Raw genomic sequence first — 12,117 nt, 5'->3', positions numbered from 1 at the left:
TATTACATTGTCTTTGTTACAAGCTCCAATAATTTCTTTTTTAACGCTCTGTCCAACAGTCTAACAACTGTTGGGGAGCCTATAAACAACTCCCTAATTTTTGCTATTCCTAATTTCCATCCATTCTGATTCAACTTCATGATCTACTGAGGTCAGATCATTTCTCACTTATGGTCCTTATGTCATCTTTTACCATCAGAGCTACCCTTCCTCCTTTGCCACTCTGTCTTTCCGAAATATTGTGAACCCTGGAATACTTATTTCCCAACCTTGATCACCTTGTAACCAGACTCTGTAGTTGCCATGGGCCAGAGAACTGAAGACGAATCCCAATTACTGTACTGCCTTCACACTCCATCCTTTCCCGCTCAATTTTAAGGTGTGTAGGCAAGCAGAGCAGACAGATCTGGTTTGGTTATTCATTTCCAGCTTTGGCTAGATTAAATAAGCCTAATCAGGACTGATTATTTTCTGCCAAAACTGCCTTCTTCAGTTTCAGCCTGAACAGCAAAACTGACTTGACTTTTCCTTTACACCTATCCCTTCATTCCCATCTTCAACATGCAAGAAGTTCATTGTTTTGACATATGGAGACCACCCACGTGTTCAGTTGCATCTGCTGCTTTCCATAAAGCTAAACCTAGACTCCTTACAGCCCTAAAATTTGCACCTTTCAGTTTCGCTCTTGACAAAGTCACCTCAATTCAATTCCTTCTTCTTTGTGACTCCAGTTACCACTAAATTGGAGGGGCGTAGGATGAGGCACATGTGGAGGATTCACAAGCCTGCACCTGTTCAGCTGAATAGCCTGCTTCTGTTCTGTGAACTTTTGTAAGATTGGGAAGGTGTAAAACAGCAGATACAAAATCTTTATTAATCTTGCAGGTGGCAAACACAAGCTCTAACTACAAGTCTTGAAACACCCAATGCACAGCTCATGACAGTTCTCAGCTGAGTTATGACTTCTGCTAGATTCACTGAAGACATCCAAGCCACAATTATGGGGGTGAAGGGTTGCTGGAAGCAACTCCATAAACAGCCCCTGAAGATTAATCAGTTCCCATCCAGCCTCGGAATTTGAAACATTCTTCAAGTGGACAGGGGGAGGAGCGGAAGATTCCCAAATTGTAATCCCTGGCACAAGCAATCCATCTGCTCAACACCCACCATGGCCTCTGCAATTCTGGCTGCACGATGTCTCCTGTCAGAACAGCTTACTTTTCTCTTGCTATCACATTGGAATGGTTGAGCGGAGCAGCACAGATGTCATTAATGGGAAGCCAGATAGTATGCGAGGGAGAAATGACTAGCGGGATACAAAAATAGGGTTAGATAAAGTAAAGGGGGACGAGACTTCTATGGAGCATGAACAATGGCACAGACGTATTGGGTCAAAAAGGTGGTTTCTGTGCTGTAAGTGCATCTGTCATTAATAGCACACAATACCCAGCCTGTCCCAGTGCTAGACCCACTTTCAGCAAAACACTTGAGAAGGATGGAGGATACCTGCTGTGGTTTATTTCTCTCAATTGACATGCAACCATCGCTGCACCTTTCCCCATTCCAGGGTACCTGGCTAAGTCAGCTGTATACAGGACCTGAAGGTAGTTCCCACCACTTACACGGTCCTCGCTCATCACAGGTAGCCAGCCACATCAGGAAAATGGCGCTAATAGTTTGTCACTAATATAGACATCAATTACAAAAGTGCCTCTTGTACGGCATCGTGGCTCTGACTATTTTGTACAGATCAGCATTCATTGATTTAAAAGCTTTTCTGATATTAGCCAATGTCAGGTCTTCAGTCAGCAACTTGTTTACAGTCAACAACTATGGGAGGCAGCTGCAGAGTGGAGACTCAGGCCAGATACCTGGAACATCACCCACTACCACCACGTAATCACCTAGGAGGCAAAGTTACAAAAGCCCAGGGCCAACAGCACAGCTAAACTTCCAGGGACTGTTGTGATTCAAGGGGAAGTCCAACAGCAGGTTCTTAAAGGAACTAGACCAACCAGATTATTTATTTATTGGAAACTCAGTGCATACATTTCAAGTGCAGCTTAAGTTTGCACTCAGAAGCCTGCAATCCATCAACTGTTAAACTGGCAAGGCGTTTACAAGTCAATGTGGAGCTTTTGATATTGTGCTGCCCACCTCAATGCTGCAGGTGATATGGATTCTATAATTACTTTTTGCTGGTAGAGATTTGATAAATGTCTGCCATGCAAGGAACCCATGCTGATTGTGACTCCCAACTATCTGCACATTGCAGGGGAAAGAAATATTCTCAAACAGACAAGTTCCAATTAGCTTTTTACTCCCATGTTTATACAAAACTAGATGGTTCACTTCGATTTCTGGCTTTGTGCTTGGGCCTTCAGCACCTTCACCACTATCTTCTGTTCCTCAATAAGGAATGCACGCTTAATTCTGAAAAGAAAAAAAAAATGCACATCAGTCCAAAGTTTGGAACTACTAGGCAGTTCAACAGCAGAGCGCAAGTGAGAAGAAAATCCTGGTTAGTCACTTTCCCATGTGCTTGTAAGCGACCTGCATTCCAGAATCACCGATCAACAGCAGGAGCTGAAAATCCCCTGGCTTCTGGCATATTCAGGTCATGAGTCACAATGGGAGGGCCACACACGAGACTACGTGTTGGCCTTCCTACAACAATTACAATGGGGTTTGGGGTGGAGCCTGGCTACTCAGGCTGATTTTGATATGAGAAAGGCAACTCCGGAACCATTCGCTGCAGTTAGCAGGGAGGTTGGACGTCCAAAAGGGGGAGGTGATGGCAAAGTGGTATTGTCACAGGACTAGTAATCCATAGACCAAGGGTAACGGTCTGGTGACCTGGGTTTGAGTCCCACCGCGGCAAATGGTGAAATTTGAATTCAATAAAAATCTGGAATTAAATTGATGACCATGAAAAAACCATTTGATTCATTAAATCTGCCGTTCTTACCTGGTCTGGCCCGTCCACAGAAATATGATTGACTCCTAAATGGGAAATTAGGGATGGGCAATAAATCCCCTGAACGAATAAAGAGAGGAGCAGGAGTGGATTATTTGGCCCCTCGGGTCTCCTCTGCCATTCAATAAGATCATGTCTGATATGCTCGTGGCCTTCTCTCCAATTTGGTGCCTGCCCCCCATAACCCTTGTAAATCAAAAATCTGTCTAACTCAGCCTTGAATATATTCAATGATCCAGCCTCCACCACTCTCTGAATAGATTAACAGCCCTGAGCTCCTTAATTTGAAACTGTCTCCCAGTTCTAAATTTCCCCACAAGGGGAAACATCCTCTCAGTATAAAGCCCACTCAAGGTTTGGATAGTATCACCGCTCAGGCTTCTAAACTCCAACGAGTATGGCTCAACCTGTCCTCATACGACAAACCCCATCATTGCAGGAATCTTTTCTGAACTGCCTCCAATGAAAGTATATCCCTACCTAAATAAGGAGACTAAAACTTCCCTACGTTTGTTCTCCACCTCCCTTGCGATAATTACTAATTACTTGCCCTACCTGCATTTTTGTGAAAACAACATTTCCAACGGTTTGGGCACCTGCCAGGAGCATCGTTAAGCAGCCTTCCCCTGGCCCCACACAGATTGCTGGCCCAACAATTGCTCAATTATAGTTACATTGTGTATAATTGGCTTGGTTAAGACAATTGATAAAGGGTATGGTTTGATAGCGCTGTAGGCTTGGCCTAAATAGCCAAGTGGTTATGGTACTGGGTTTGTAACCCCAAGATCAAGAGTTCAAATCTCACAATGGCAAACTATGAAACAATGTAACTTCATCTGAAACAGATGGAAACAGGTTTACTCAAAAGAGTATCAAGAGTTCAAATCTCACAATGGCAAACTATGAAATGTAACTTCAGATGGAAATGGGTTTGTACTCGAAAAAGTTGATAGCGCTGCAGAGCTTGGCCTAAATAGCCAAGTGGTTATGGTACTGGGCTTGTAACCCCAAGATCAAGAGTTCAAATCTCACAATGGCAAACTATGAAACAAAGTAACTTCATCTGAATAGGAACAGATGGAAACGGGTTTGTACTCGAAAGAGTTGATAGTGCTGCAGCACCTGTCAAAACCTTTGAAGGTATCTCTCATTTTCCCCAGACTGGGTCATCATGATGCCATAGCTCCCCACCACTACAGCCAACAGAAAATCCACCCAGTGTGCCCACCACTACCCAGAGCTTCGACAGGCTGCTTGAGGGCCGATGTGGAACCGCTTCAGTCACCGTCAGCCTGAACTCACACAAGGACACCCGACACTCCATGTCTGGGGTCGCTTGCCGCAGAAAGGAGTGTTTAATAAATCAATCACAAACAGTATTAGGAAGAAGTCATTTTGAAGCTTACCTGTCACGCACACACTTGGCGCACATGGATCCACCATAAGCTCGACTGACGTGCTTCTTGGTCTTTGACAATCTCATTAGGACTTTGGGTCTAACAGCCCGAATCTACACAAGTTCAAGAGGAATTGGTTAGTACCTATTTTTGGTCAACCGTTCAAACACAAAAGGACCACATTCAGCACCAAAAATGAACACACTTCCCTATTAGATCGACTTACAAAAACAATTAAAAACCAACCTGGCCTATGCAGAATGCTTTAAGACATCTGGCCAAAATTCAAAGTAGGCTCTCCTATCCACATACTTCAAACACAGCTAGGAACTGCATGACCCAGAGGACCAAACAGAGCTTTTCATCTCAGTTCAAAGACAAGTCAGCCTGAGGGTGTCCTGTGGCTGCAAGCATCCCATGTGAAATGAGTCTGATTAGTCTTGATCCAGCACATAGATAGTATGAGTGTTGCATCAAAAAGTGTCCTTAATCGGAAACTTCACCCAGACTAATGCTGGTTGTCAAGGAAATAAAAAAAAGGCTCCGTTGGTACAGTGTGGGTGCTCTTCTGAGGTTAGGACAGAGTGAAAGGAGCTGCCATTTGCCTCTAGCTCTGCTGTAGTTACCCTGGGAGTACATGACATCAGAAGACAGCATACCTGAAGTGATAAATTTTCCACTGCATAGAACTGACCTCACTTACTCCAAGCACAGGAAATAAATAAATCTGAACAAATGTGTTAAGATAAAAGTTCAGTGCTGCGACTCTTTATTTGTTCCGATATATGGGAATTACTAGCTAACAAACACTTACTGTCCACTCCAAATGGCCACAGGGCACCAGGTGTTAACAATGCAGTGTGGAACTGGCCAGACTGGGTAAAGCCTGCTGGTTCACTTCCCAAAGGGCATTAATGAACCAGCTGGGCTTTAATAACAACTTTTACAGTAATGTGTTTTGGTCAAGAAGTGGAACTATGTCAGCACATTAAATTCCACAATACAGAATTTAACACAATTAAAGTTAGGATGCAGTGATGATCAAAAGCACTGATGTTCTTCAGTGCTCCTCTCATAATACAGTTATCAATTTTTCAATCGGAAAATATTACCTCAGGGTTTGTCTTGTGCTCAAGAAAATAGGATGTTACGAATTGATTTTGTTTATTGTGGCAAGTTTAGGAGACTGTCAGATCCCGTGTCAGATATAGTATAGGTCAGTAAAGGTCCCTTTACTCGGCTACTGTTATTTATACTGAAATGAGGCTCATTACCAGATGTGCACTCCTTTCAGATTCGAGTGTGTTATAGTTCACTCAGGGAGCCCGAGTTGCTGTGGCAACATACACTTCATGCATGTCGCAGTCTTGAGCTATGGACAATGATGGTAGAGGCTTTAACTTTCTTTCCATCACATGGCTCACCAGGAATTGCTATGTGTTGGAAGGATTTGCAGGTTGATACTCAAACTGTTTGGCCATGTTATGAAGACCGTAAGACATAGGAGCAGATTCAGCCCATCGAGTCTGCTCCACCATTCGATCATGGCTGATATGTTTCTTAACCCCATTCTCCTGCCTTCTCCCCGTAACCTTTGATCCCCATACCAATCAAGAACCTATCTATCTCCGTCTTAAATACACTCAATGACCTGGCCTCCACAGCCTTCTGTGCCAATGAATTCCATAGATTCAGCACTCTCTGGCTAAAGAAGTTTCTCCTCATCTCTGTTCTAAAAGGTGTTCCCTTTACTCTGAGGCTGTGCCCTCGGTCCTAGTCTCTCTTACTAATGGAAACATCTTCCCCACGTCCACTCTATCCAGGCCTTTCAGTATTCTGTAAGTTTCAATCAGATCCTCCCTCATCCTTCTAAACTCCATCAAGTATAGACCCAGAGTCCTCAAACGTTCCTTATATGTTAAGCCTTTCATTCCTGGGATCATTCTCATGAACCTCCTCTGGACTCTCTCCAGGGCCAGCACATCCTTCCTGAGAGACGGGGTCCAAAATTGCTCACAATGTTCTAAATGTGGTCTGACCAGAGCCTTATAAAGCCTCAGCAGCACCTCCCTGCTTTTATATTCTAGTCCTCTCGAAATAAATGCCAACATTTCATTTGCCTTCCTAACTACTGACTCAACCTGCAAGTTAACCTTAAGAGAATCCTGGACTAGGACTCCCAAGTCCCTTTGCACTCCAGATTTCTGAATTCTCTCCCCATTTAGAAAATAGTATATGCCTCTATTCTTCCTACCAAAGTGCGTGACCTCACACTTCTCCCATGTTGTATTCCATCTGCCACTTCTTTGCCCATTCTCCTAACCTGTCCAAATCTTTCTGCAGCCTCCCCACCTCCTCAATACTACCTGTCTCTCCAGCTATCTTTGTATCATCTGCAAACTTAGCCAAAATGCCCTCAGTTCCTTCATCTAGATCATTCATGTATAAAGTGAAAAGTTGTGGTCCCAACACTAACCCCTGCGGAACTCCACTAGTCACCGGCCGCCATCCTGAGAAGGACACCCTTATCCCCACTCTCTGCTTCCTGCCAGACAGCCAATCTTCTATCCATGCTAGTACCTTGCCTCTAACACCATGGGTCTGAAGATGCCTTTCATGGCCATCAAGTTCAGGGTAGGGCCTGAACCCAGAGTTCTTGGCTCCGAAACAGGGATTCTATCTACTGGCGCCACAAGACTCCTATCAACTGTACATGACTTCAAAATGCAGGCCGACCATTTAGGAAGGAACTGAAAACTCACAGGCAAAGACTTCATTTGGGATGGATCTTCAATGAGTCTGATGCCTGTACAAATGGCTGCTATTTAAGTGACAAATTCAAGCATCCAGATGAGCCATTCTTCAAGGTGCTATTCACATCTAAATGTGCATCATTAATTCAATTTCCAATTTCGTTTACAGCTTAACACGTAATAAAAAATGGAGAAAAATCAGGTGATGGAATGATCACACCATTCACCCCAAGAACAAAATTTAACAAGGTTATCACCACAAATCACTCTTGTAAAAAGTGTGGAGACTTCTCTTAATATCCAATTCAACCCAGGAAAATATACCAAAGTTGAGGTTTAACATATTTAATTCACTCAAATAATGAACCAGGACTGTGGTTGCATTATTTCAACTCATGCACTGAGAGGCATCTTTCACTTGAATTCCAGTTTTACTCTTGATTCTATCCATGTTGGTGCTAATCTTTTGTTAGCCCACTTCTGTCAAATGCAGAGCTATTCAGGACCAGGCCTTCTGCATCCTCCCACCCCAGCCAAATAACAAAGGCCCGCTTTTGCAGAGTACATCATGGTCAGCAATAAATGCAAATAGCAGAAAACTCTATGGGGGTGTTCGTGTAAGGATTGATGATGCTCTAACATAGTCAAAAGAAACAGGACTGGATTAAATTTCTAAGCCCGCAACATAAGGGCTTTCTTCTTTCAGTGCACAGGTCCCTAGAAGTTTTTATGGAGATGGAGACCATTCAAACCATTCTCGCTGTGCCAATTTTTTTTGCTGCGACAACCCTAATCTCTCTCATTCTCACCAGCTATCCCCATTACTTCCTTTGCTTGAACACTTAACTGATGCACTGGCCTCCGCCTCAACTACATGGTAAAGCAGTTCGTGGTCCTTCACGAGGCTCATTCCTGGGATGAAGGGGTTGTCTTGTGAGAAAAGTTTGAGCAGGCTGGGTCCCTGCTTATTGGAGTTTCGGAGAATGAGCAGTGATCTTATTGAAACATATAAGATCCTGAGGGGGCTTGACAGGCTAGATGCTGAGAGGATGTTTCTCTTCATGAGGGAATCTAGAACTAGAGGGAACAGTTTCAAAATAAGGGTATTTCCATTTAAGACAGAGATGAGGAGGACTTGCATCTCTTAAGGGCTTGTCAGTCTTTGGAATTTTCTCTCCCAGCCAGCAGTGGAGGCTGGGTCATTGAATATGTTCAAGGCTTGAGTGTGACAGATTTTTGATTGACAAGGCAGTCAAGGGTTATGGGGACAGGTAGGAAACTGGAGTTAAAGCCACATCAGGTCAGCCATGATATTATTGACTGGTGGAGCAGGCGCGAGGAACCGATTGGCCTACCCGTGCTCCAACTTCTAATGTTCTTATGTCCAAGAAGTGTCCCTTAACCTCCATCCTCAGGGTGACAATTTTAAATTGATGGCCCACGTCAGACTCCCCAACCAGGGAAAAATATATATAGTCTTTTCCCAAAGTAGTCACTACCAAAACTCTGTAACTTAAGCAAAAAAAAAAGCTCTTCTTGCTGCCCCAGTGTAAATAATGAGGGCACCTCAATAGAGCATCAGAACAGGAAACTGTGGAAATAAGTCCACACTCTGGCATGTTTTTAAAGATAAAAACCCCAGACTGCAACTATAGAGTAGGCACTCTGCAATGCCTCAATATCCAATGAGCTTTCAGCAGCTCATATTAGAAATCACAAGCTGTTCCAAACCAAAGTCCCTACCGCATGCATTAAACTGACTACTTACACCACGGAGCCTTCCAGGACAGATGCCACATGCAGACTTTGGTGCTTTGCCGACTTTCTTGGTGTATAGGAACACAATGCGGTTACCGGGTGTGCGAGACCTTCACAATTAAGGAAAATATAATTGTTTTTTTCAGGAAAATAAACAGCAAGATCGCCTACCGGAACAAGACACAACATCAAATGCCAAAAGGGTTAATCTGGACAGTTTATATTCCCTTGAATATAGAAGATTATGGGGTAATTAAATTGAAGTGTTTAAGTTGATTAAATGGATTTGATGGTTTCGCTCTGACTACCCTGTTCCCTCTGTTGAGGAAGGCCAGAACAAAGGGTAGAACTTTAAAATTAGAGCCAGGCCGTTCAGGATGTACTGTACACTAAGGGTAGTGGTAATCTAGAACTCTTACCCAAAAAGATGTTCAGAGTGAGAGTCAACTGAAAATTTCAAAAACAGATTGATAGATTTGAGTTAGGTAAGGTAAGGACCATGACAGGTTGATGGAGTTAACATACAGAGGGTCATAATCTAACAGAATGAGGAAATAGACTCAAGAGACTGAGAAGCCTCATCCTGCTTCTACAGCCAGTACTTACAATCTTTTCTTGTTGGAGGCGGTGTTGTAGGACAACCTACGACGGTATGTCAGGCGCTGAACCATCTTTTAAACCTGGAATAAAAAAGCAAAGAGTCAAAACTTCCATTTAAATAGTTTCAGGGCAAAGCCTTACAGTTCAGGAGTTTTACCAACAGATGTAACCCACTGTTTAGCTCTCTGGCAACAACATAATTTATTGACTTGGATGTTAAAAAATAACCTTGGTTAAAAAAAAACCTAGGAGATGGGATATTGGCAAATATTAGGTCCAGTGCCTTGGAAACCTGGCACTGTTAAGACAGATCAACTTCATGCTTCTAGCCAATATTCCCTGTACGACATCGATGTTAAAAACACACTGGAAACTCTGCTCCTACTTGGCTCAAGCTGCAGTATCAATGGAGGCAGTGCAGAAAACGGACAAGAGGCTGATTCCTGGTGTTAGAAGAGCGGAGACACCTCAGCTTTGAAAGGAGTATTTTTGAGTCGAGAATATACAGAGATATACAAGATGCACATTCAATAGGAGCCTTCAAAAGGCAACTGGATAAATACTTAAAGGAGAAAAAAGATTGCAGGCACACAGGGGAACGGAGTGGGGGCGGGGGATTGTGCTGAGTGAGACCAATTGGATTGCTTTTCAAAAGATCAGGCATAGATTGGACGGATGAATGGCCTCTTCTGTTGTAATATTCAATGATTCTAAGAAGTAAATGGCATGAGAAAAGTAAATTCAGAATATTACAGGTACTTTGAGTCACAGCGGTAGGTCAAGGAGACATGGTCAAAGTGGTAAAAAGTATAGAAAGGTATCAGGAGGAAGCTTTCAGCAGTAAAAAGTGAACAATTGGAGTAGATGCCCAGATACAGCAGTGGAAGGCAAAGCCCTAGGATCAGATACTCCTCAGCGGTTTTTCTGGTTAGATAAGTTGGGACAGACTCCCTCTCGTGACTATGCTGATCTTGCAATCTCAGCCCTTATTCCATTCCACCCACCCCAAAATTCATGAAAAAGCTTCAAGAATCACCACAATGTGCTGCTCAAATGCCCACATTGGAGGCAAATCTGCATCCTAAATTCTCATTAATGCAATAAAATGTCCCGACACACGACTGTTTTCAAACTAAATTTGACATCGAGCCACCAAGGAGATATTAGGGCAGTTGACCAAAACCTTGGACATAGAAGTAGGTTTTAAGAAGCAACTTATAGGAGAGGGGGAAGAGGTGGAGAGGTGTAGAGCTTGAGGTCTAAGCAGCTGAAGGCATGGTCACCTTTGGTGGAGTGATAAAAATCAGCGATATGCAAGAGGCCAGGAACTGGAGGGGGTGAAGATATCTCAAGAGGGTCATGGAGCTGGAGATTGCACAGAAACAGAGGGGTGAGATCACAGAGGAATATGAAAACAAGGATGAGAGCTTTAAAATCTGAGCACATCTCAAAACAGTTTACCGCAGCTTTATGCATGGCTAAATGCCTACAGACTGGATTACGTGCTTAAGTCTCTGAAGTGGGGCTTGAGCTCCCAAATTTCTGACTCAAAGAGGGTAATCCAACCATGCCACGGCCGAGAGATCTGCGCAGTACCAAGGGAGAGCTGCACTGTCTGAGGAGCCGTCTTTTGGGTGGGACCTTAAGCCATCCCTCTGGGGTGAACATATAAAGTCCAATGGGCTATTCCCGAAAGCAGCATGGGAGTTCTCCCTCTGTCCTGGCCAATATTTATCCTACAAAAAAACATTGCAGAAATAGATGATCTGATTTTGGTGGGATCTTGTTGTGCACACATTTGACTGCTGCTGTTTCCTACATTATAACTGTGCCAACACTTCAAAAAGGTACTTCATTAACTGCGAAACTCTTTGGGACGTCCAAGGATGAGGCCTAAGCTCCGGGTCGGCCGCAGCACCCACCACCACCCCCCCCATTAGCGGCCTCGGGGATCCAGGCCTCGCTCAGACAGGCTCCGATCCCCTCGCCGGCCCGCCTCATCCCCCCGGGAGCCTCGGCCTCCACAAACTCAACCGTCCGCCAATATCCGGCCCGGAGGAGCCCTCTGCTTCGGGGGGACGATAACCCGCGGGGCCCCGGCCGAACCGGTGCCCGATCACCGCGGATGGCACCCGATCGTCCGGCAGACAACACCAGCACCATACCTGCACCCGACGTCACCGGAAAAGGAAGGAGGAAGTAGATGTAGGGCAAAGTTCAAGTGGAGCCACTAAAAGCGGATGTACGGAATGACGTGTCGTCGCGGGGCCTCATGGGCGCTGCCATGTTGTTGTACGGCAGCTGCTTTAGGCTGGGAGATCTTGGGAAGTGGTGATGCTCAAAGCTGCTAATCCTTTTCCCATTTATGTAACGAATGACACCCTTTGTCATTTTAAATTATAATCGATTTTCAAAGTTAAACACAGCTAGTTCTTCTTCCATTAACATTGTTAGCAATGACACCATTTGTCATTTTAAATTGCACTCTATTTTCAAGGGTAAACACAAAGAACTTATTCCTATATGAAAATCTCTACTTCCAGCATAAACAAAATAAACGAGGCGAGCGAGTCACTATTGTCACTGTTCCAGCTTTTGGATGAGATGTTAAACTGAAGAACCTGCCTTCTCT

General features: G+C 44.1%; 1 protein-coding gene across 1 annotated transcript; it reads right to left on the bottom strand.

Moving 5' to 3' along the window:
- Nucleotides 1-2,303: 2,303 nt before the first annotated feature.
- On the bottom strand, nt 2,304-11,717 carry rpl34 (ribosomal protein L34). Its single transcript, XM_041192912.1, has 5 exons — nt 11,651-11,717; nt 9,492-9,565; nt 8,896-8,995; nt 4,384-4,487; nt 2,304-2,433 (listed from the first exon to the last, which is right to left on the bottom strand). The coding sequence occupies exons 2-5, from the start codon at nt 9,554-9,556 to the stop codon at nt 2,349-2,351; spliced, it is 354 nt and encodes a 117-aa protein (XP_041048846.1). The 5' UTR covers nt 9,557-9,565; nt 11,651-11,717; the 3' UTR covers nt 2,304-2,348.
- Between the last annotated feature and the right edge of the window lie 400 nt (nt 11,718-12,117).

The sequence above is a fragment of the Carcharodon carcharias genome, chromosome 1 (genome assembly GCF_017639515.1).
Source record: "Carcharodon carcharias isolate sCarCar2 chromosome 1, sCarCar2.pri, whole genome shotgun sequence".
Classification (NCBI taxonomy): domain Eukaryota; kingdom Metazoa; phylum Chordata; class Chondrichthyes; order Lamniformes; family Lamnidae; genus Carcharodon; species Carcharodon carcharias.
This window is presented reverse-complemented; position numbering and strand designations above follow the sequence as displayed.